Genomic DNA, 25784 nt, shown 5'->3' with positions numbered 1-25784 from the left:
CTGGGTCACAAATTTATACAAGAAGTTCAGTGTTGCATTAAAAATAGTACAAGGGCTTCCCTGGTGGCGCAGTGGTTGAGAATCTGCCAATGCAGGGGACACGGGTTCGAGCCCTGGTCTGGGAAGATCCCATATGTCAGGGAGTAACTGGGCCCGTGAGCCACAACTACTGAGCCTGCGCGTCTGGAGCCTGTACTCCACAACAAGAGAGGCCGCGATAGTGAGAGGCCCGCGCACCACAATGAAGAGTGGCTTATAAAAAAAAAAAAAGAAAAAAAAATAGTACAAAAATAGAAATCTAAATGTTTAATAATTAAAATGTTTAATAATAATAATTAAAAATGTTTAATAATTCTAAAATGAATTTTAGAATGAGAAAAGTCTCATAATATAAACTTTAAAGGTGAAAAACTATAGGGGCTTCCCTGGTGGTGCAGTGGATAAGACTCTGCACTCCCAATGCAGGAGGCCCGGGTTTGATCCCTGGTCAGGGAACTAGATCCCGCATGCATGCCGCAGCTAAGGAGCCCTCCTGCCGCAACTAAGACCCGGCGCAACCAAATAAATAAATAATAAATAAATAAATATTAAGGAAAAAAGGGGAAAGACTAGAAATATAAAGCCGTTTGTAAGTTATAGATATACATGGTGGACTTCCCTGGTGGTGCAGTGGTTAAGAATCCGCCTGCCAATGCAGGGGACACAGGTTCCAGCCCTGGTCCGGGAAGATCCCACATGCCGCGGAGCAGCTAAGCCCCTGCGCCACAACTACTGAGCCTGTGCTCTAGAGCCCGCACGCCACAACTACCGAAGCCGCACGCCACAACTACTGAGCCCACGCACCACAACTACTGAGCCTGCGCGCCACAACCACTGAAGCCTGCGTGCCTAGAGCCCATGCTCTGCAACAAGAGAAGCCACCGCAATAAGAAGCCCGTGAACCACAAAGAAGAGTAGCCCCCGCTCGCTGCAGCTAGAGAAAGCCCACGCACAGCAATGAAGACCCAATGCAGCCAAAAGTAAATGCATTTATTAAAAAAAAAAAAAAAAGATATACATGGTAAAAAGCCTTTCTATCAAAATGTTAAAGGTTATCTCTGTGTGGTAGAATTAAAGATGATTTAATTTTTCTCTTGGCATTTATCTATGTCTTCCTCGTTTCCTACAATAAACATGTTATTACTTTTATAATTGGGAAAAAACAAGTGTAAAAAGAAAAGAGAGAGAGAAAGCAGCAGAGAAGAGACCAGGCCGTTGAGAAGCCCCGCTGCTTCCAGGCACCCACCAGTCCCTCCCGAGTGTACTTTCCACCATTTGGCTTCATTCATGTGATCTGAAGGCGTGTGAACGAGTGAGAACTCCCGGGACGGACAGTCGGGTGAGCGTTGTGCTCCAGGCCTCCCTTTCCCGAGCCACAGGAGACCCTCCTGCATTCCCCCCTGGAGGTGGTTCTGGATTTCTCCAGAAACCACACCCCAAGGGCACACTTACCCCAGGCCACTGACGATGGTGATCTGGACAGGATGAGATCTGCTCTCTCCTGCCAGAGCCGTGGTGGCCGCAAAAGAAAAGTCAGGAACCAGCTTTCTTCCAGTAAGAATTATATTTAATGGTTTAAAAATGAGTCTGTACAAAACCAGCACCACCACTTGGTGCTTCCAGGCCATGGGAGGATCGCAAGGGTCTCTTCCAACACTATCTCTTTGGCCAATTGTGCCTGAAACCTCTGTAGAGACAGCACGAAAACAAAAGGGTTAGTTCTTCCAGTTTGGCTGAACGTCGGCTCTCAGCCAGTTTATAAAACGTGGCGAACCTTAATCATGCAGAACTGAGGGAAAATGGACTGTCTGGGGGTTGCGAGAACTGAGCGGGGCAGCAATGTGCCCCGAAACTCCAGCGGACAAGAGCGGGGCCGGAACGGCCGAGCTGACCGAGATCTACAGGCAGGTCCCTCCTTTATGGCCACAGCCTGGGGGCGAGTCCTCTGACCTCAGGGTCTGCCTCAAGGATCAGGGTTTCACGCCTCTAACTAAAATATTCCTGAACAATGACAACCCACATTTGCTTACGGATTGTTTTTCTCATTCCTCAGAAACAAGCTGATCTAGGCAAACTTCAGACCTATTTGCTCTGAGGTGCCCCTGGGAAACCGTATGGTACCGCTGAGGGTGACTGGAGCCCTGGGAGGCCGTGGCTGTGACTGGCATCCAGCGATCACCTCTCCTGTCCCAGCTAGTTTTCCAAATGACAAAGGGCGGGATCGGGTTGGGAGAGGCCCTCTGAAAGTCTTCCCAGGTAAGGCCTCGGAGCTGATCACTGGGTTTCCCGGGCCACACCGGCCGTCTCGCACGTACCTGTCTGACTTTCCAGTTGGAAAGGACATGCTTTTGTTTCCCATCGACTGTTTAATTTTTTTGGCTGCAGTGCATTTCTGAAAAGAAGCCATTGAGGGTGAGTGACAACCATGACTGCAAGACTCACAGGAAAACACCCCTGAGCTCAGATGGCCCATCAAGGACTCCAGCGCCACTGGTGTGACTTTGGTTTTCTTGCAACTGGATATTTCTGGGTGTTTCTGAAGGCAAGGCCATATAGATGAGCTACTGAAGAAACGGGAGGGCTCCACGTGGGCCTCGCCCCCCCCCCACGCCAGACGTCCAGCCACCCTCTGCTCTGACTGGCAGCAACGCCCAAGGGGGGCAAAGGCAGGCCACAGGGAGGGTTTCGGCCTGTGGCTATAATTCCCATGGCAGCAAACAGTAACACCCTTCAAAACCACACACTCACTTCTATAGACTCTTTAAAACATTTTTTTCTTGCTAGAGTAGTTGATGGGTATTGTCTGTACTTGGGAAGAAATGAGGTGAGGGAAAAGATACGCAAAAAGGATTCCTAGACGGACCTGTCTTCCGAGCAGTGGAAGAGGTCAACGAACACGCACCTCGAGCATGCTGGAGTTCTCAGTCTACTACTTACCTTGCCAGACTGTGGCTGCTTATTTGGGTCAAACTGGGAAGAAGGTGTGGATTTGCTGTCTCCTGCAAGGTAAGAGAAGAGAGACGCCGGTGATCGTGTGAGTGAGTGAAAACACACAACACTTACTACCGGGCCGGGGGCACAACATTCATGCAGTGTGGGCCGTCAGTCCACTACCCCCTTACCGAGAGACACTTCTGACTGATGTAACTTCACAGATCATGTTCCCAGTAGCTAAGGGCAGCCTGGAGACAAGGCTCATTTCTCACGGGTCTATTCTTAGGTCAGGGGCAGGTGGCTAAAGCACTGGCCACTTTACATCAAGGAAATCTATCTGGTTTCTGTGCAGGATGAAGCCACTGTCAGTAAACTGGGACCAGAGGTGACATTCCTGCAGAAAAGACTGCTGTGTTGCCAAGGAGGCTGCTCTGTAGTCAGGAATGCCACCTACAGCCCCTTCAAAGTAGACAGGCTCTCACCGGCTCAGGAAGCACAGAGCTTCATCTCCTGGGCATCAGGTTTTCTCAACAAACCAAATCTTTAGTGTGTGTGTGTGTCAGGTTTTCTCAACAAACCAAAGCTTTAGTGTGTGTGTGTGTGTGTGTGTGTGTGTGTGTGTGTGTGTGTGTGTGTGTGTGTGTGTGTGTGTGTGTGTGTGTATCTGCCTGTCTGTGAGAAAACGTGTTTCTGGGCACAAGCTCTTGTGAAGAAGGACGAAGCCACGATTAGAACAGACACCATCTTGCTGAACCACCAGAGCGGCTCCTACAAGTCAGTGCCAGGGGTTGAGGGAGGTGGGTTTCCGTCCGGTCACCACTGTGTCCTTGCCTTGCCCTCACAACTCCTGCTTCGTGCCAGGTCTCAGGCAGAGCTTAAGCTCCGCCGAAGGCCCGCTGTTTCTTTACCCCACAGCTTCCTCCCATGTGACATGGCCAGGTAGTCCTTGCAGGGCACCACTTCTGGCCTCACCAGCAAAAGCCTTGAAATCCGACTTGCTGTAGTCATATGGGGTAAAATCTTTTTCTGGTGGATCTGGGTCTTTTAGCTTCTTGGAAATTTTGAGTCGTTTCTTGTCTTGTTTCTGTTCTGTCGTCCTCGGGTCACTTGTTGTTCGTTCTCTCTTCTTGGCCGCGTTCTCTAGCTGTGGATTGAACAGACCCGTAAGAGAGCAGCACACCCCGCGTGCCCCCCAGTGAGCACATCGCGAGGGACCCACCGCCTCCTGGGCTGTAACAACTGATTCGGTGATGGGGAGAGGAGCGCTGGCGGGGAGTCTGGGCGGGGCTACTGCCAGGTGGACCGAGAGGAGCTCCCAGAGGGAGAATGACATCAGGCCACTTCGAAAGGCCGGGGCTGAGCATTCCAGAGTGTTCGGGTGCCGGGGAGCGAAACAGCTCCCAGGAGGAGTGGGACACAGAGCGGGCTCGAAGCCCTGTCTACTGCTACAGGACAGGGGCATGTTTACGCCAAACGCGGAGGGAGGAACAGCGAAGAGGGATGACAACGTCAACTTTCTCAAGGGGCATGAGGCAGCACTACTTGACAAGCCAGCATGAACTGGGAAGGAGCAAGCATTTAATCCAAAGCTGAGGGTAAGCCCTCCTGATGTTCGAGAAAAATCCTGACCACAACCAGAAAAAGCAGAAAAAACAGCAGAAAAGCCAGCACGTACGGCAGCCTGCTGGCGGACGGACACGGCCTGCTCCGCTGCTGCTCTGTACTCCTCCTGGGCCTGGTCCCGGGCAACTGCAAGAGAGAACCGTCTCTGTGCAGCCTCCGCCCTCCTCTGCCCACAGCGGTTGCCCCAGCTCAGCGCGCCCTCCCTGGCCCTCAGCGCCCTTTGCTGGTCCCACCCCACCTCCCCAAATCCCCACAGGGTGGCTGCCTTGGGGCGCGGGCCCAGATGCTCTTCTCATCACCCGCCCTCTCGGTCCACACCCACACCCGCCCCTCATGCACTGGCCTACGGGACACCTCTGAGGATGCTGCGCCGGGATCTCAACTGTAACACGTGAAGGACCAGAACCAGGACCTCGTCCGCCTCAAACCGGCTCCCGCTTCAGCCTCACTGTCGACGGCAGCCCCACCTCCTCAGGCACTCAGGACGAAACCTCTCGAGTCCACGGACCACACTTGAGTCCTCACCCAACGCCATCGGCTTCACTACGGGCCACACCCAGGCTCTGACTTCTCACCGCCTGCTCTGTCCCCAGGTCATCCACGCCAGCGTCCACGCCAGCGTCCCCTCGCACCTGCATTCCGGCCCTGCCTCCTGGCCGGACTCCTCGCCCTGCCCTCCGCGCAGCTTCCAGGGCGAGGCCTCCACAGCCTAACACAGCGCATGTCCCTCTTCTGCTCAGAACCCTCCAAGGCTCCCAACTCACTTGGAATACAAGTCCTGACAACGGACTCCTGCCCTCTGTCCTCCCCTCCTTCCCGCCTTCCTCACCCCCTGGGCCTCCTGGCCACTCTGAGCAGCACGGCGAGCTGTGGCCTTGGCCTCGCTGGGCCTCCGGTCCGGTACCCTCCCCCCGAGCGCGGCTGGTCTCTGCTCAACGTCACGTTCACTGACTGCCGGACGGAAGTAGCCCCGCGGCCCCTCAGGCCCACCCCCCAGCACTTCCTACCTCGCTCTCTGAGCAAGTACCCGCTGCCCTGACAGCTCACACATCTACCGGCTGACCGTCCGCCATCCCTCAGCAGGGGGGAGGCTGCGGAGGGCAGGGCTGGGTCTGCTTTGCTGTATCTGGCACTTCGTTGAACGATTAAATCGACAGAACGACGTGCAAGGGCTGTTCTCTAACAAATGCGCTGAGTTTCTGAGGAAGCAAATGCTACGCTACCTGTTTGCTCAGCTGCCTTCTTCTTGGCAGTTTCTTTAGATTCTTTTTGTACCTGTACCTGGCTTGCCAGCTTCCAACGGTTGCTGATCTATAATGAAAACAAACAAAACAAAAAAACTCCAGAACTCAGCCACCTAGGAATGCTTTATTTTTTTAATGAGGTGATGCAGAGCATGCTAACCTAGTAGCTATATACATTCTAGGTTATAAGTTCCATATCTAATGACACACAAAATAAAACCTCAGGCTGGCTTTATTTATAAGCTACTTATTAAGAAGGACAAAGTACAGCTGTATCCCAGGCACTGGGCTGGATGCTCGCATATCCACCATCTCATTCAGTCCCTTCTGTGATCCCGGGACAGTGGCGTTAACATCACCCCTGCTTTACGGACAGGAAACAGTCTTGGAGAAGCTAAATAACTTGTCCAAGGGGCATGGTTAATAAATGGCGGAGATGGTATTCAAGGCAGGACTCCTGCAAGTCTGATGTGCTTCTTTAGGACACCACCTGTACCTGCGGCCCTAGAACGCATCTAGGTGACAGGAACCAGCAAGCACGGTGAGGGACGGATGGCTGCTGCATGTGCCACAACCAATGGGGAAACCCTGCCTGACTCCCCGTCTAACAGCAGCAGGCTAACCACCAGTGACAGGGCGGAGGCCCATCAGGGTGTCGGCCTGATTCTCTTGCCTAAAGAAAGAGTGGTGCTGGGAGCAGAGAAAGGCAGGCCACCCATCTGACCAGAGCGCTACTTTCTGCAGGGAGGAAGAGGGCTTTTAACAGACAATTAACAAGCGGGCTCCCAGGAACATCTCATGGGGACCCAGGGAAGATGTACTCTCATTCTTACTCATAATGCTGTTAAAAACAAACCACACAATATACGAGAGTGTTTTAAAATTTAAGCTGTCACCTTTAAGAACCTTAAAGTAATATTCATATATAAAAACGCATCAAGCTGTACATTTCATATATGTGTACTTTACACCAAGTAAATTAAAATTCAATTTAAAAAAACAAAAACCAAAGATCTGTTTCTTAAAAAGTTCCCCAATGCTTTCGAAAATCTGATTAAGGTCTGGCTGCTCTCTCTGGAAACAATGTTTATATATGAAGTGTTTCTTGCATTCACTTTCAGGGAGGTTCACAGATGGGCTTGTTTAAAACAGAAACCTGGTTTAAGAAATTAAAAAGTCCCCTTTTCTTAGAAAGTCACTCTTAGAAAGGGTGACAAATCCACTTACTTCATAGATTTTCGAAGATGGATCAAACTTTGCTGTCTGAGAAACGTGAGCCCGGGATTCTAGTGAAGGCAGAAACTGGAGAGACGGAGACACAGTCACGTTAACCGCTGAGAAATGGAATCCGGACCCAGAGGTCGGTGGCGCTGAGATGGGAGTTTTCTTGCTGGTTCCATCTTAGGAGGCCTCAGTGTAAAGCATCAGCCTGGCCGCAGCTGCCTGGCCCTCAAGTGGGGTCTTCTTTTCGGCTTTGTCTCAAAAGACCTGACTCCAGGTCTCAACCCACCGCCGGGGACGACTTCACAGTTTTGAGGCTTCCAGTCTCTGAAGACTCTCAGCTTCTCTTCCAGGCAAAAGGCACCTACAGCTACAGAAAGCTCTGCCTCTTCTGTCAGCGCTTAACATACACAACCATTACTTACCATCCGAAATGGATTTTCAAAGGACTCCATTATGTTCTGGGCTTTTTTCTGTGCAACTGTTAATGGACTCTTTCCATTTTCTTCAGCATTAGGTTCCTGCAGGGACAGAAAATGATCACTCATGTAATCATTCTGCGACATTAAGATACAAGCAAGAGGAATAACAGTAACAGTAATGATACTAACAGCTGACATTCATTCATTCATTCACGCCATGCCACATGCGGGATTTTAGTTCCCTGACCAGGGATCAAACCCGTGCCCCCTGCAGTGGAAGCACGGAGCCCTAACTACTGGAGCACCAGGGAATAACTTAAATTTATTTTTTTATTTAAAACTTTTTTGGGAGTTCCCTGGCAGTCCAGTGGTTAGGACTCGGTGCTTTCACTGCAGTGGCCCAGGTTCAATCCCTGGTTGGGGAACTAAGATTCTGTAAGCTGCAAAAAAACAAAAACAAAAACAAAAAAAATGAAAACAAAAACAAACAAAAAACAGAAACAAACCCCCGAAAAACCCAAAGAAAAACCCAAAAAACAAACTATTTTAATTTAAAATTTTAAAATTTAAGTATAGTTGATTTACAATATTAACGACTAATTTTTTTAAAGCCTCCCCTATGTATAAAGCACTGTAATAACCTGTAATAGCACACAGTAGGGTGTTTAATACGTATTTACTGAATCAATGAATTCTCACCATGTCCTTACAACCTATGAGCTATGTGGCATTATTCTCACCATCTTACAGATGAGGAAAGCGAGGCTGGGAGAGGTTAAGAAAGTCTTCCAGAGCCTTACAGCTAATAGGTGCAGAACAAGGATTTAAACCCAGGTCTGGCTGGCTCTAAAATGTGGGGTTGTAACCTGAAATTACCTGAAATTTAAAATCATACACCTTTATGGGTAACCAGTGAAATTATGCAACAGAATGTTGCTTCCACCTGGGTTCATCAGCATGTGCTACCCGTTGGCTTTTTCTGTAGTTAGGCTCCCTGCCACACAGGGCACGAGGGGATCCAGCATCCTTGAGACCAGGCACAGCGCTTACACGTCCACACAGCCACAAGTTCACGCTCACATCTTTAGCTGCCTAATCACTTTGTGGCTCAATGAATTCTGCGGTCAACTAAAGCTCCTAGACTTCTTTTCGCACGAAGCAAGACTAAATGTATGTAATTAAGTGAAAAGGAAAGTTCACTCCCGGGTGGTACATCTTGCAGGCGGTACTTCACCTCCCTGGCTTTGGCCCAGCATCCGAGTGTGATGGAATAGTTGTGAACGGTGATCCCGTAACCGACTGGACCACCAGCTTCTTAACCATCTGAGCATCTGCTAAGCTTGATACTTGTCTTTTTCCATACAGACAGTATTCTTGCTTCTCTTTCTCAGTTCCTTCTTTCTAGAAATTATGGTTTTTCCTTTCTACCACATCTATTGCTTGCTGTATTCAGAATTTTATCTGTGCGTTCTCCTTTTGTCCCTGGTCATTTCAGTATCTGTCCATCCTGACCAACAAATGCACCTTGGTCTTCCTTGTGCAAACAACCTGCAGCTCAAGTCACTGGCGGAAAGGAGAAGTGTGCTGGGTGGGATAGACCGCGATAAGCTCTGTCGCATCCCAGCCCGATTCCGGGAACACGGCTGGGCTCAGGCGGGCCACACTGATGGAGTCACTACCTACCAGGACTCAGCCTCCCTCTGGGATGGGGAACAAGCTCCTACCCACTTCCTAGTGCCTGATCTCCTGCAGCTCACTTCCTCTAGCGAGCCAGACTGGAGAAATGCTCTTTAAATCTTCTCTTGTTCGTCCAAAGCACATACAGGTGGTGCTGGCGGCTGTCAGGGAGGCATACGCAGCACACACTCTTCATCGGAGAGATCACTCCATCCCTTCCGGGAATCAGGGTGAACCGTCCTTTGACTGTGGATGTTCGGGAAAAGTCCCTGCTTATGCGTCCCTGGAGCCCACACCCGCTTCCCTGGGGGGCCATTAGTGAGTATCGAGATGTCAACCCTCCCTTGAGGATCTCCTCACGCAGAGCGCACAGAGAATCCTCTGCCACCTCTCAAAGACCTCCTCGTCAGCGCAGCAAACACCATCTGGCTGATGGCCCCCATGCCCACTCCCACCACCGCTGGCTTCTACTTCTGGTGTTCGGCTCAGAGGTGGCCACGACACTCCAGGCAGACAGCCTGTGTGATAAACCCAGTACATCCCCCCGGTCTGTCTCCCCTCCCCGAAGACGTTACTCACGTTAAATAACGTGATGACAGCGGTAGCGATAAGGCATCCGGTGTCCGGCAGGGCCTCCTCTTCTTCTTGGGCAGTGGGGAGGCCCTCCTGCTTCTGCACCGGCACAGGCCCTACAGGGAGGGAAGTCAGCATGGTCGAAGCCTGTGGGATGGCACACCAGGCAGCCCCAGCTGTCCAGGATATTCCAGAGGGCTTTTCATTACCACTGGTTGCAATGAGAGGACAGCCATCTGACGGGGCGTGGGAGCAGTCGTGGGGGCCGAAGAGAGCATTCTCCAACCTCTGCATCAAAAAGAAAGCACCAGGCTGGCACGAACAACCTGCAAGCAGGGGGCAGCCTTCTGCCCGAGGTGTCAGGCCCTGGTGTCTGTCAGGGAGGTTGGGTCCGCGCTGGCTTGGACTGATGTCTCCCCCAAAGAAGCAACAACAAACACATCACGGTACCTCAGGGTTGGGCGGTGGCCCGTTCTTCCTCACTCCAGCTGCAACTTCAGACTGAAGAGTAAAAACAAAGAGAATTTGAGGAAAGTTCCCTAAATTTGATGATACACACATTTTTTTTCCCCTCAGCGCAGACGGGTCCATTCACTAGACGGTGTTTTTCTCAAGAGCCCAGAGATCTTCTCTCATCCCTTCATCCCTTCCAGTGCCTGGCACTATAATTACTTAGTGCTCAGTAATCACTTGTTGGATGAAAGAATAAAACCTTTTATCGTAACAAGGCACAATGTGGAAGGATTCCAAAGAGTTTGATAAAGATTCTTCTCGTCACCAGCGTTTCTCTCTTTACTTGGAAAAAGTATAGAGCCAAGAAAGAAATTTTAACATGAAGACAGTAAATGTGTTTATCCTCAGATTCTCTTCTTTTTCACCTTTTCAAAGGGGCTGATTTTAAGTCTTCTGGAATCAATAATCTTTCAAAAAATCTTAAACATGATTTACCACATACTGATACTACTGAGACAAAACATTAAAAACTGTCCCAATAAAACACAAATCAAAACATGCAAATTTACCTGACATCGTGTATTATCTACACAAGAGCAGAGGCGTGCTGGTGTGTGCGTGCCCATGCATCGCACATACAGATACAGATGTAGATGTATGGATCTGGATTATGGGCTGGGGACCCTGCTTTCATCTAAATTTTCCTGAACTTTAGCATCTCCTTCACAGTTAGCTCTTTCTGAATTCCCCTCTTCTATCCAAGGTTCTCATGTTTCCCATCACCTCGGCTTTATATGTGGAGTGAACTGTCCTTGACTCCACCTCCGTTATTTTCAAATCCACTTGCCAGTCAGAGAATACCTCTAAAGCACTTAGCATGGTGCTCCAAAAGAAATGGCAGGGAATTCCCTGGCGGTCCAGTGGTTAGGACTCGGCGCTCTTACTGCTGAGGGCCCGGCTTTGATCCCCGGTCTGGGAGCTAAGATCCCACAAGCCACACGGTACAGCCAAAAAAATGAAGAAAAGAGATGGCAGCTGTTGTCTCCATCTGTTATGAAGTCCCATCGATCTTTCTTCTGAAGATGCTTCTGGTACCCGTCCTTTGCTTCCCATTTCTGTGACCAACACACTCACCAGGGCACTACCACTTCACTCCGGACCACTGCCCGTTTCCCAAAACAAGCTCTCTGTGCTGAGAGCCCCACTCCATTTTATCCTGCCGGGTTAACTGCCTCCAGACAACAGCTAACCAGCCCATTAGACATCATTAGACATCACTGACCGTTGGATGATCAAAGATAAGGTCATAAAAAAAGAAGGATGAGTTTCAGCTTTTGATTATCATAAAGATACACCCACTGGATTTCCTAAATCCTATTATGTCTTCAGGATTTTTTTAGAATGGAGACCATAAGGAGTAAGACACTGGCAGACAGAGTTGAGAACCTGCTGAGTTGGGAACGTTTAGCAGAAAAGCTTTCTTACCTTGAGCAGGGGCATCTCTCGCGCCTGCTGAACTAAAAGATGCATTTCATTGATCTGCTGCCGTACAAGAGGTGGCACAGGGTTGCAGCAGGCTACGATGCCCTGAGGCTCCCTGAAGGCAAGCGAGAACACACTCAACTCAACGCCTGGGAACACAGCCCTCAAAGGCTCCAGCAAAGAACAATAACCAGATAAAGCCCGAGCACGAAGGCTCAGGTGAACACCAGGGAAACACCTTCACGTCAGGGCAGCCCAGCCAGCTGCTCCTGGACGTGCTCCCTGCCGCACTGAGCCTTGAGCAGACGGCCTCGTACAGCTGCCTCCTGCTAACTGGGAGAGCTGGAAAGAAGGGCCGCAGCTCTGCTGTACTGCGATTCTGCAAGGAGGTGATAGAAGATTACGAACTTTGATTCTCTGCTTATACTTCAATTAACATCATAAAACATCTAAAATCATAAGACAGCTTAATTTGGAAGAAGGTACAGACATTTTCCTTCCTTGTAAGTGGATGCTATAGGCTCAGAGACTTACATGGGACTCAGTGTAAGGCATATCCACGGAAACAGTTCCAGTTCAGAAGTTTCACTGCCTAAATGGCAGCCCAAGGGCAGAGATTCTGCATTCCTTGGTGCTAACTTCCTTGAGCACTAATCTGCTCTGAGTAAACAGCCTTGAGGCACTAACAATCAGGGAAGCTGGATTCTGAAGGACAACTTTTCTCTACTGAGAAAGTCAGAGCATATTAATCAGGTCTCACTCACTTGGGCAGTTCCTCAGCTATCTTTAGCATCATGTGGTTTGGCAGGACATATCTGGAATAAAACACACAAGAGGATCACATTAAATTCAGCCAACAAGTTCCACTATATGCTATAACCCTGGGAAAACAACCAACTTTCATGGCAAAAAGGAAAAAGAGTCCATTATTTCCTTGTTACCAGACCTGGCAAGATTAAAAGAATCTCTAGTCTCTTACCCATAACTTTCATCTTCCCTGCGAGCTGTCTTATCCCTCCAGGCAAACAGCAGCTGAAAGGCCGTTAGTTGCTGTGTGTTGAGATGTTTCTTTTGCTTCCTATACAGTTCCAGGTAAGACTCATCCGTGAAGATAGGTTTGATGAATTTCTGCAAAATATTAGCGAATATTCAAGATCAGTGGGAATCAATAGTGTGCCCTGGGCTCTTCAAGACACTGGGCTCTTTTCATGAATGGAAAGAGCAAAGCAAAGAACAAGGACCTGAGCGGAACCCGGGTGTCGGGCTTTACCTTGAGGCAGATGTCACGGCTCCGCTGCCACTCCACCTGCAGCTGCGTGGGCTGCTCGTTGCCACGCTCCCACAGCTCCAGCCTCATCTTATCATAGATGTAAAGCAGGTAATGAGTGTCATCTCGTGCATAGTTGAGCATTTCCTCAGGCAGAGGTCTAGAGTCGCAACAGAGAACACTGTTTCACACCTTTCCCCCTGGGCGGCAATTCAACTTGTCTACGCTGCTGGAGCGAAGACATTTTTGGTTGCTTCTGATATCAAAGATTCTCTCCCAGCCAATACTACAGTTCTACCAGCATCTCCTGCATCTTCATATGACAAGCCACTCCTTTCACAGCTGGGTAGAAAGGGCGGCAGGGCAATGATGTGGTTAAAAATAAGGGCCCTGCCGTCCTGAGTTTGAATCTTAGCCCAGTGTATGGCACGTGGCATGGGTTAAATAACAGGTAATGGTTTTTAGATTTTATCATTTTCATCTTACATTTGGACTTTGCTAGATTCTCTTTAGAAATTCTGGCATGAGAAGTGGAGAAAAGCTTGGTGCTTCTCCATACAACAGTTGCAACCTCAAAGAGGAAGCCGGCCACCTGAAAATGACCAAGGTGAGCAAGAATCCCACAAAGTATGGCCAAGACTCTGTTACAGCCTTTGACTATAGTAAACACTGACTACAAGGCTAAGTCAACTCTGTACCTTAGAATTCTCTCACACCTATGGGAGACCATCTCACACATACACAAGCATCCCTACCGGGGAGACGTGAGTCACAAACAAGAGACTGGCGTGGACAAATGCTGACACGGTGTGGCTCTTTCAACTACTATTTCCATGAAGCATAATGCACTATTTGTTTATCTAAGATAGTAATTCCCAGCTTTTTCAAACAGGAAGCATTTTTGTAACCAATCCATTTAAAAACTTTTAAATTCTTCACGTTACAGAACTAAACTGAAACTTACTAGCATTCCCCTCTATGTAACATAATCAGCCCAACATAAACTTCACTGTTATTCTAAAACTTCCAGTTGTCTTTATGCCACCAAAAACAACTGGAGAAAAGCCCAAGGACATTCAACTGAAGATTCAAATGGTGTTATAGCCTGCACAAAGGTCTCCAGGAGTGGGAGTTAATGAACGCCCAGGCCTTCTTCCGCCATCCCCATTTCCTGGTCAAGAACAAACTAACCGTATTCTCCAGTCGGCCAGCTGATACTGCTTGTTTGTTTCCACGTTGCAGTAGAGCTTCAGCAGATGGTCGAGGGAGTGCCTGCCCAGGTTAAGAAGGCGTGCTGCCTGATGGGTATCAAACATGTTTACCACGTACAACCCAAAGTCCTTCTGTAGCCATTCTATGTCTGAATCGGCACCATGGAAGACCTGAAAACAAAACCACAGTCATGCAGTACAGTGGCACAAGGCCACTTATACTCTGAAATGAACTCTGCCCCTAGGTTATTAGAACACTGGAATTAGAAGCCAGGATAAAGATTAAGATGGGTTCAGTTTTAAATGCCTTTTAATTTGGGCCACAGCCTTCTACACTCCTAATCGCATACTCGTAACTGCTAACAGCTGATGATTCTAAGAAAGCTGCTCTGCTAGCTTCAAGGGTAGTCATTAAGTCCAAACAATCTTGAGAGCACGGGCTCACTGCAGTACTCATCCAAGTGATTTAACATTTTTCCGGGCGGTAACGAGCTAAGTCTTAGCTCTTCTAACAGGGGTTTAGAAACAAAAGCAGTTTAGCATGTGGTACCCTAGTGTGAAGTTACTGTTATTTCTCTCAACTTTATTGGGTCTACGTTGAAATGATGAAAACAGTAAACTGAAAAGCACCTAAATCTTGCACTCACATGCAAGAGTGGGAAAAGGCTGGCTGACCTTAACAATAGCTGGGTCTGTGAGGCTCTCATTGAGAATGTACATGTCACTGCGAAGCTCCAGGGTGTCAACGATGAAGTCTTCTGTCCGGGTGGAAATCTGCATCAGGCAGGTGAGCCCTAGGAAGCTCCGGTAAGAGTGGTGCTAAAACACACAGAAAGAAGGGAGAACAGGAGAAAAAAGATTTTACCAGGCTTACCTCTACCGATTTTGAAGTCAGTTATAAAGCAGAGTAATATAATTAATTTTTACCAAAAAGTAGATTTAAATTAGTATTAATTTTATATTTCTTGAGTAGTTGAACTCACAGGAAATGTAAAAATTTCATTCCAGGTCATTAACAAGTTACCTCCAAGTCTACAGCAAATTCTTGACACTTCAGGAGCTTTTCATTGAGTTCCACTAGTTCATCCAGCGAGGACACGAAGTGGCAGGGTGTCTCTCCTACAGGTCTGTATAACTGCATCACAGAAGTACGGGCAGAAAGAGAAGGCTGTTAAGAATCATCTTTTGGGGCTTCCCTGGTGGCGCAGTGGTTGAGAATCTGCCTGCCAATGCAGGGGACACGGGTTCGAGCCCTGGTCTGGGAAGATCCCACATGCCGCGGAGCATCTGGGCCCGTGAGCCACAATTACTGAGCCTGCGCGTCTGGAGCCTGTGCTCCGCAACAAGAGAGGCCACGATAGTGAGAGGCCCGCGCACCGCGATGAAGAGTGGCCCCTGCTCGCCGCAACTGGAGAAAGCCCTTGCACAGAAACGAAGACCCAACACAGCCATAAATAAATAAAATAAATTTTAAAAAAAAGAATCATCTTTCATGAAAGTACCAAAATTACGAGTTCACGAAATAGTCCAAAGTCATAACCTTCTACTTTAAAAATATTTAAGGAAAGCCAAAATTACATCCACTAATCTATGTATTTGATTCTTCCTGGGCTACCTGGGTACCATCCATCAGCTAAGGTTGGGCACTTACCTGAGGCTCTGGCTTTTGAAGGACTGAGTCTGGTGGAGTGAAGTGATCTAGTTCGTACTGGTAAGGATGTGCAAACCTGCATCAATAAAACAAAAAGAAAAATCTTTTTGATTAATTCCATGATTCAAGGAAGAACAACTGCTTTAATCCAATTCGTAAACACAAACAAGAAAAGACCATTGTGAAAATATTTCAAAAAGCATCATTGTTTCAACGACGATTCAAGTGCATCAAAAAAAAAAAAAATTGGGTGAAACTTGTTCACCCTTAAAGTATGATAATTCAAAATCGATTCATTTATAAAGATTTGAGCACTAATTGGCCAAACACTACGGTTGCTGTTGTGGATGATACAGAAAGGTGAAATATGTAATTCCTTGTGGTTTGGAATAACGAATCTGTGAGGTGAGAGAGGGTGGTCAATACCTCAGTTGGTCACATACCAAATGATGTATTTTTTTCAGTTCCTCTATCAGATACTTGCATAAAAATCCTAAGTCTCTGAGTTCCTTGAGGGCAGGGCTGCCTTTCATTACCTTTATTTCTCTAGCACTCAGCTAGTGGCCTCACAGTGCAGAGCTGGGGCTGAGGCACAAACGCTCAGACACTCTGGCTGCGTGTGAGAAAAAGACCAACACTGACGAAGTTTTCATCACCGTTTTTCTTTAAACTGAAATCAAAGTCCTCTGGTCTGTTTTAAGCAAAGTTTTTGCAAGATGCTTATCCTGCCAGTGAGAAATGTCTTTTCTGTACTGAATTTATTGGTGAGCATTACCTTCTTGCTGGAGTCCACACCTAACAAGAAAGGCAGAGTGGTACAAAGGAAGGACAATTTTAAGAAAACTTGGGCTTAATGTTCTAGTTCTGTGGGAAGTTAGCATCCCTAATTTTGTTTTCTCATCTGCCCAACGGGGACGAGAGCAACTGGCAGCTCTCAGGGCTGTGTGAGGGCTGCGTAAGACGGTGCTTGTGCGAGGCCCTCTGCGAACACAAGCAGGAGGTTTAATCGGTAAGATGCACGTCAGGATAAGGTGAAGAAAGTCACCCACTCCTCAGATTCTGTTCTCATTCACACGTTTTCCAAAAGTGACACGGAGTGAAAATGCGGCACGAGGACCAGGACCCACAGCAGGACGTTCAGACGGGCAAACACTTACATGTCCTGCTCCACCTGCTGGGTTCTCTGCTGATGGATGAAATCCGCCAGGGCAGGGGGGACATCCAAGTCCTCAGGTCGGTCCTGTGGGCGCTCCCGCCTTTCTTTAGAGAGTGCTGGGGACCCAAGCAGCGACAAAGACACATTCACGTCTTGTCTAGTTATGGAGGGTTAACTGGCTGCCTCTGAATTTGAAGAAAGGAAGGTGGGAGGGATACCTTTTCCCCTTGATTTGTTTTTGTTGGGCAGAGTTGGCACTACTTACCCTGAGGGAGGGGTTTCTGAGCATTGGGCTTGACGAAGATTTTAGGAAGAAATGGCGTGTTGGAATTGTCAATCTTCTCTCGGAATTTAAGCTGAGGTCGGATGATGTTTTTTGCATGAAGCAGCCGGAATGTTTCAGATTTTGTTTTTTTGCTATATTCTCCTGCCTATGATCAACAAATATAAATACTTTATAACACAGCAACTTGATGAATTAGAAAACTAAATTCCAATTTATGCCTTCCAAGGACCACTCATTTAAGAATGCATGTGTGTGTGAGACTGGGGGGTTAGACAAGAGGGTGTAATTAGGTTGTGTCTGTTTATGAGAACAAGTTAGGCAGTGGCCAGTTCTGTGTCCAATAAGTTAAAACAGAAATGCAAATCAGAATGCACAAGGGCCCTACTGCAAAGCTGACACTGAAAGCTCTAGTTCACCTGAAAAGCAGCCCTCACCTTCCGGTTCCAGCTGGACACTATGGTTTTAGGGACCTGCAATCCTGCAGGGAGGACAGGCTGTTGATTCTTATTTACACCTGATGCTTCATCCAGTAAAATGCCCTAAGAGCAAAAGAGATATTAATTTAGTATCTTCCTTTCAGAGTTAACAGAGCTAATTACCTAAAATTTTTACGAAATACATTCAGAGAATTATGTGCGAGAGTACGCACTTATAAGGGTGGATCACTGTAGGAGAGGAGATTAGAGAGTCATCGCAAATAACTGAAGCATTATTTGCTCCACGACAGGGCAGTAATCAGGCACTCCCTACCCGTGATCAAGTCTCTTTACAGTTCTGAATTGGGCTGAAAATTCAAAAGTGATTCAACAGTATGATGTGGCCCACTAAAATAATTAAAAAGACCCTAGACTGTAGTAAACATAGAGGTACGGTATTTAGAGTGAGAATGAAGCGTGTCCTGATCTAGTCTGTAAAGATGTGGAATCTCAGTTTGGGCACCATTAACAGAGGTGCACCCAGTTGATAAATGGCAGGACTTGAAATCATAAAGTATGAGAAACCACTGAAAGACCTGTGGGCATTTAGACCATGGAAGAGATGACTTCAAGGGACAGGAGAGCATGATTTAAATATCTGCAGGACTGTCACATGGCTGAGGGTTAGATGTGTTTTGGACAATCTCTGTGTATTTCTGTAAGGAATGTTATGCTGTAGTATTAGGTGTAAGGAGACAGTCAGCTAGATCAAATGATTCACATCTCCCTCCAATTATGCAAGTCAGGGTGTTCAGCAGACTGTGGAGAATAGTAAAAATAGACTAAATTTTGGTTGGGATCCGTATCCAGAGGCCTCTTCTCTTGCAACAAAATGGGATTCGCAAATCTGGAAGGTAGATTACTAATATGGCACTTTAAAAATAGCCTTCCCCTGGGGCAGTGATACTCTGAAGTGATATATCTGAAGACAAGTGCGTTATTTTTGGGAAAAAGAAGCCAACTAGCAGAGGGAGAGAATGTCATTACAGGCCAGAAATGCTAAACTTCCTTTCTTTTCATTTCCTAAGGTGCTTGGGTTTCTTTTCATATTTAATAATACAAAAGCTCTTCATCTGTTAGTAACCTGAAGAGTAATGTGAAATACTCACCACTCTTTCCAGAATAACATCATTGGTATCAACTAGCAAATCAAACTTGTCCTCCAGCTCAGTCACTTTATTCTGACCCTTAATGTTGCTTCGACACCCATGGTACTGCATTACCCTACTCATGCTAGAAAGGACAGGAAAACCAAAATCAGTTTGTATACTTTTATTCATTTGTCTACAATCTAGGAGAAAGCTCCCAAGGCTTGGCTCAGACTATTCCCAATACTTTTTGATCAAACTAATAAAACCTGCACCCTTTAGCAAACAACATTGCTAGTTGTATGGCACTGGGCAATTCACTAAATCTCACTAAGACTTATTTTTCTCATCTGTTATTTGAGGGGGTGGAAGAAACTATCCCAAAGTTTCCTTTAAATTCTAAAAAAATATGTATAACACTATGTAAATAATGTACTCTGCATTCATCGTTTTAACATGAAATCTAAAACAGATTCTCTAATTCTGTCATGCAACAGTTAAACAAAGTCAATGTTTGTGTAATGCCTGTCCTAATACACTTATTAGAAAGCTATTACTAAAAAAGAAAATAGATTAAAAAAAAAAGAAAAAGAAAGCTAATACTTGTGACTTTCCAAGTTGTGTGAGAGAATCTTGGATCTAGGTTTTCAAGTCCCATATTAATTAAAAAAGATTGTCTATAGCTGCAATAGTCAATATATATATTTTAAAAGTAAAACTCAAAATTTACCAAGTAACATTTCCCTAATTAACATTTCCCACTGTCTCGTTTTTACATTTTATAGCTCTAAAGCACAGAAAATTATGGTAAGAAAAAAAAAATTTCAGGAAAAATCATCTACTTCTTTATAGTCATTTCTTTCAACATGAGAAACCAATATATAGTACTTACCACTGAAGCAACCTGTCTCCCTGTGTTTCACAAAATGCCTGGAAGCCAGGAAAACTTCGGTAAAAATCATACTCATCACCAAACTGTGGTAGGCCCCCAGATGCCTTGGTGACTGCCATCACTGCCCCAAGAGCAAACTGTCAAAAACCAGAAAAACAGCATGTTTTAGACACGGATCACCATTCATTCAGCAACTCATTTTTTTCAAGATCTACTATATATAATGAATTGTGCTAGATGATGAAGACCTTCATGCAGCCAACAAATATTCATTTACTGCCGATTTTACACCAAGCCCTTATGATACAACAGTGAACATGAAACCAAGTTTTGGAGCTTACATTCTTGGGAGAGTGGGGAGAGAAAGAACAAATACATATATAATATGACTAATATTCAAAACAGCCTGGGTTTGAGTCTTGCCTCTACTACCTATTGACTGTGACCTTGGGCAAGTTATTTTATTTATTTGAACCTTAGTTCCCACCTTTGAAAAATAGGCATAAGGGGGACTTCCCTGGTGGCGCAGTGGTTAAGCATCAGCCTGCCAATGCAGGGGACACGGGTTCGAGCCCTGGTCCGGGAAGATCGCACATGCCGTGGAGCAACTAAGCCCGTGTGCCACAACTACTGAGCCCGCGTGCCACAACTACAAAGCCTGTGTGCCTAGAGCCCATGCTCCGCAACAAGAGAAGCCACTGCAATGAGAAGCCCGCGCACCACAACAAAGAGTAGCCCCCGCTCACCGCAACTAGAGAAAGCCCACGCGCAGCAACGAAAACCCAAGGCAGCCAAAAAAGTAAATAAATAAATAGATGTAATATCTCATTATTAAAAAAAAAAAGAAAAAGAATCCGCCCGCCAATGCAGGGGACACGGATTCGAGCCCTGGTCCGGGAAGATCCCACATGCCACGGAGCAACTAAGCCCGTGCGCCACAACTACTGAGCCTGCGTGCCACAACCACTGAAGCCCCTGCGCCCAGAGCCCATGCTCCACAAGAGAAGCCACTGCAACGAGAAGCCCACGTACCGCAACCAAGAGCAGCCCGCGCTCACCGCAACTAGAGAAAGCCCGCGTGCAGCAATGAAGACCCAGCGCAGACAAAAATAATAAATAAATAAATAAAAATTAAAAAAAAAAAAGTATAAGGGACTTCCCTGGCGGTCCAGTGGTTAAGACTCTACGCTTCCACTGCAAGGGGCACGAGCCACGTGGTGCGGCATGAGCCATATGGTGCGGCAAAAAAAAAAAAAAGACAATATAAGAATATTCTAGATCTTTTGGATGAGCAATTTAGAATGGCTACTGTCCACAACTGGACTAGTGTTTATGGCTCAGTTAGTGCCAAGTAGGTCTCTATTTTAATTGTTGTGTGATAATGAGAAAAAACCTGAAGTGGCTGTCATAGGTAAATGACGGTTGGTCATATCAAGGCCAGCTGACATTACTGTGAGTTGTGTAATAAATGTTTTCCAAGAAAAAAAAAAAGAGAGAGAGCGAAAGATGGGAACTTGAATCATGGTGGGGTACATGGTAGCACTGAGCCACCCAATCAGGACCATGGCTAGTGGCCCAGGAACTATTCAGAACCAAATAAATGAATTAATAACAACATCTGCTAATGATAAATTAGATATAACGTGAGTGGCGTTTTGGAGGATCTGTAGTGCTAACTTACAAACTATTTTAGTTTCATGGTCTTGTGAGAGCTATGCATGAGGTGTTTAATCAGGTTTGTTTGTTCATATTTAAGCACCATTAGACAAATAATCTAAATGAACTCTATGTTCCTTCGAGGAGGCATTGATAAATGTTCTATGGCACCTCCAGGAGGGACACTCGGTGGCAGCTGTAACAGGTGACATTAAACCCAGGGTTTGGGATTATGTAGGACTGGACCTCAGCAGAGGGAAGAAGGGCCATCCCGGCCGCGGGAGGTGTAAAGCAGCCAAGTCTCTCCGGAGAGTTGGTCGAGTGGCTCAGGCCTGGGCGGGGTCGGGGTCGCGAGGGCTGGGGACATCAGGGTGACCAGGAAGCCCTCCCCACGGGGCGGAGACGGCTCTCCATACTCGGCACTGCATGGGCGCAAACGGGAGATCAAGGACCCTGGGGAGTGTGGCGTCCCCCAGTGTCAGCGTGCGAGGCCCCATCCCCGGAGGATGAAGACTGTGCCCGGAGCGGGCAGCGGCCCCTAGACCCCCGCCCGGGGCTCGGCTGCAGCTTGCACGCGGCCGCGTGGGCGGCCTCCAAAAGGGTCCGCGCCTGCTTCCGGTCAGCCGCGGGCGGCTCCCTGTGCCCCCGAAGCCTCACGAACTCACCTTCACGAAGCTGTCTGCATCGGGGAAGCCGGGCAGCACCATCTCCCCGTCAGACTTGGTCGCGCTCGTCGCCGACTGGGCCTTGGACTCTCGGGGACCGGGAGGCGCCATTTTTCCAGCTTGCACGGCTTTTCTCGCGAGAGTGCCTCAGCCAACGCGACGTGCACGCACTGCGCATGTGCGAAGGCTATTCTTGAGTTGGGGCGGTATCAGCTCTGAGTACTCCACCCAGGGAACTTGACCTTTTTCCTTAATCTCATATTATTTCATGCCAGCAACCCAGTGATTCACGGTAAGACCTGGAGGACCCAATTATTCTTATATTTAAAGCCTGCTCCTCCCAGGCTCTGGTTCCGTGGCCCCCTGACTCACTTGATTTGACTCCCGCAGTTATCCCCTCTCTGGCGTCATCTGTCTTTTCCCTCGCTGCTGGTTCATCCCTAACAAACTACAAGTATGCTGGCATCTCTCCCAAATAAAAGACAAGACAGAAAACAACACTCCACCCCACACTCCTTCCAGCCACCGTAACATTCCTCTTGCCCTTTATAGGTAAACTTCTAGAAAAGGTGTCTATATGTTCCTACTGTAGTTACCTCCAGTTCTCTGGAACTCCTCCAATCAAAGGTTCCTCCCCATCCACGTCTTAAGGCACTTAGTGTGAACTCAAACATTTGTTACATGAATGCCTGGAAGAGCTCTTGTTAGGAGGTTGGCAGTATTAGGCAGCTCAGGGGTGGATTTGGGAAACCCGGCAGGGTGTGTCCTCTTTCCTAAGATCAGGAGTGACACACCCTTAATACAATTTGTTTGGCTTAGTAAATGTTAGCTCTTATCTTTTTCTTTGGCTGCACCTCACGGCGCACAGGATCTTAGTTCCCCAACCAGGGATTGAACCCAGGCCCCAGCAGTGAAAGCGCTGGAGTCCTAACCACTTGACTGCAGGGAATTCCCATGTTAGCTGTTAATCAGAATATCTTATTAACAGAATGCTTGTTTTTCATTCTCCCTGCCCCCCATTTGTGTACCTCAGGTACACAGGTACCCTGGCCGAACAAAGGCCTAGGCTAGCCTAGTTCATTTTTACAACTAATATTTTGAGCACTTAATACACATAGTTCAACCTAGGCTGTGCTGAATGCTTTACATGGATTAGCTCATCCTCAAAACAACCTTCTGGGGTAGATCCACATTTTCAACGGAGGAAACAAACACAGAGATTAAGTAACTTATCCAAAGTCACACAAATAGGATGAGATGGAGTTGAGATTTGAAACTAGGTAATTTGATACCACAGCCTTGACTCTTACTGCTTTACCTGCCTCCAAGGATTTAAGGCCCTCCCTTCACACAGCTTACATGAAACTATCCTGGATTGATAGGGGAATTAGACTGTCTTTTAAGGCCTCGTTTAGCACCTCACCTTCCTCTGGTAACTCATTTCAGCAAAGTCAGAGGTTTTGCTTAGGTATAACTTAAAACCCATTGGAGGGATTCCCTGGCAGTCCAGCGGTTAGGACTCTGCACCTCCACTGCAGGGGGCATGGGTTCAATCCCTGGTCGGGGAACTAAGATCCTGCAAGTTGTGTGGCCAAAAAGAAAAAACAAAACACAACAAAAAAAACCACTGGATTCACCAAACATCTTAATCCCAAGGACTCTCATGTCCTAAGGAGTATGTCTTTACCACTGATGGCCACCATTTTCCTGAGTCTGTTCTTTCCCATGGCCTTTATCTTTTGTGAATGGTATCGCTGTAGTCATTGATAGTTATTTCATATAGAATCTGATCATATTTTCAGGAGCAAAATAGTTGATACATAGCTTAGGATAGTTACAGAAAATCTGAAGGTATGAGACTTTCTAGCTGTGAGGGTTAAAACTGTTTTATCACTGTTGAGATTTAAATCCATCTTTTGTTTTTGGCCTCGATGTGGCATGCAGGATCTTAGTTCCCTGATCAGGGATTGAACCTGTGCCCCCTGCAGTGGAAGGGCAGAGTCCTAACCACTGGACCACCAGGGAATTCCATCTTTGTTTTTAATAGAGGAGTCCTCCAACAAATGTTTATGGAACACTACTGTGGGCCTGATCTTCTGGCAGATTTTGGGGATACGAATTCCCACAAGATATGGTTCCTGGCCTTATAATTCTCTTGCTCCCCCTATTACAAATTTTTAAAAAAAATTTTATTGAAGTAGAGTTGATTTACAATGTGTTAATTTCTGCTGTACAGCAGTGATTTAGTTATACATATATATATACATTTTAATATTCTTTTCCATTATGGTTTATCACAGGTTATTGAATATAGTTCCCCATGCTATACAGTAGGACCTTGTTGTTTATCCATTCTATATATAATAGTTTGCATCTGTTAATCCCAAACTCCCAATCCTTCGCTCTCCCACCTCTCCTCCCCCTTGGCAAACAAGTCTTTTCTCTATGAACAGAGTGAGTCTGTGAGTCTGTGTCAGTTTTGTAGATATGTTCGTTTGTGTTGTATTTTATTTTTTAAATATTTATTTATTTATTTTTGGCTGTGCCGGGTCTTAGTTGTGGCACTTGGGATCTTCATTGCGGCGTGCGGACTCAGTTGCGGCATGCATGCGGGATCTAGTTCCCCGACCAGGCATGGAACCCGGGCCCCCTGCATTGGGAGCTTGGAGTCTTACCCACTGGACCACCAGGGAAGTCCCTGTGTTGTACTTTAGATTCCACATCTAAGTAATATCATATGGTATTTGTCTCTTTCTGACTTACTTCACTTAGTATGATAATCTCTAGGTCCATTTTACAAGTTCCTTAAATAGCTTTTATGATTCAGTATTTCTTACTGGGTAGCTATGGCCCACAGGAATTTAGAACAAGAGATTTAGTTCAACAACTAAAAACAATATTCTTTGGAAGAACTCTGTAGGCATGCTTTCTCTTCAGAGGAACCTGTATCTAGTACTTGCCAGTTCCATATTCAAGTTCCCTCCTCTCCATTACTCCAACAGTTTTACTAGGCCTTACAGCTTTTAATTTTCTTTCCACCTGTTTGATACCAGTTTCTCTTAAAAACACTACTTAGGTTCTATTTCTCTGTTTTAAAACTTCACGTGGTTCCCTCCCTGTCGTCCACAGCATCAGGTTCAAACTCCTTGCCGCTGAACTGTGAGGCAGGCCAGTCTGGCCTGGTTCTGCTTTCTAGCCTCCTTTTAGTTCCTATTATTCTTTTTCCTATTATTCCTTTTATTTCCCACTGACCACTGAGCCAGACATGCTAAACCATGAGGTCCAAGTGTGTGAAACTGCTGTTTCACGTATAAAAATGGCCAAATATCTACAATCTAATATGGTTCAAGTTAACACTTGCCATTTCTGCACGATACTGTGCTTTCATACTTCTGCTGAGAACGCCCTCACTTGCTTCATCTGACAAACCCCCGCTCCTCCCTTAAGACCCTTGGCAAGTGTCCCGCCTTTCTGTGAGGCTTTCCTGGTTCGCCCAGTGGAATCAGTGGCCCTACCCAAGGCTAGCGCCCTGCACGTGGCTCTCCTCACCACGCAGCCGGCTGGCTTTATCAGTCCGCTCCTGAGATGCCGGCTCTGCCTCGTCCGGCCCGTGAACAAGCCAAGGATGGAGACCACGTCATGTAGACCCTTGTCCTGCACAGCCCCAGTACTCAGTGTTAATGAATGTTGAAGGAGTAACTGCTTCCTTTATGAACTAATAAGTAGGAATAAAAAGCCACTCATATACATGTTTTTAAAATTCTGATG

At 46.9% G+C, this 25784-nt stretch overlaps 1 protein-coding gene across 1 annotated transcript; it reads right to left on the bottom strand.

The window, feature by feature from the left end:
- Window positions 1-1584: 1584 nt before the first annotated feature.
- EXOSC10 (exosome component 10) lies at window positions 1585-22145 on the bottom strand. The gene is made up of 25 exons (XM_061184974.1): window positions 22017-22145; window positions 19696-19832; window positions 18825-18948; window positions 17674-17778; window positions 17219-17384; window positions 16955-17069; window positions 15798-15873; window positions 15171-15281; window positions 14822-14965; window positions 14127-14317; window positions 12939-13095; window positions 12648-12796; window positions 12433-12483; window positions 11672-11783; window positions 10184-10234; window positions 9943-10021; window positions 9740-9849; window positions 7487-7582; window positions 7068-7142; window positions 5820-5907; window positions 4649-4722; window positions 3946-4117; window positions 2977-3038; window positions 2355-2431; window positions 1585-1726 (listed from the first exon to the last, which is right to left on the bottom strand). The coding sequence occupies exons 1-25, from the start codon at window positions 22125-22127 to the stop codon at window positions 1696-1698; spliced, it is 2664 nt and encodes an 887-aa protein (XP_061040957.1). The 5' UTR covers window positions 22128-22145; the 3' UTR covers window positions 1585-1695.
- Window positions 22146-25784: the final 3639 nt, after the last annotated feature.

Source organism: Eubalaena glacialis, chromosome 3, assembly GCF_028564815.1.
Source record: "Eubalaena glacialis isolate mEubGla1 chromosome 3, mEubGla1.1.hap2.+ XY, whole genome shotgun sequence".
NCBI classification, from domain to species: domain Eukaryota; kingdom Metazoa; phylum Chordata; class Mammalia; order Artiodactyla; family Balaenidae; genus Eubalaena; species Eubalaena glacialis.
This window is presented reverse-complemented; position numbering and strand designations above follow the sequence as displayed.

Excerpts from the sequence above, each read along its gene's own strand:
- EXOSC10 (XM_061184974.1), bottom strand. The coding sequence starts at position 22,127 with ATGGCGCCTCCCGGTCCCCGAGAGTCCAAGGCCCAGTCGGCGACGAGC. Across the intron at positions 17,070-17,218 it reads TCAGAAACCCCTCCCTCAGG|CACTCTCTAAAGAAAGGCGG; the intron begins GTAAGTAGTGCC and ends TTGGGTCCCCAG. Across the intron at positions 4,118-4,648 it reads CCGTCCGCCAGCAGGCTGCC|CTAGAGAACGCGGCCAAGAA; the intron begins GTACGTGCTGGC and ends TTCAATCCACAG.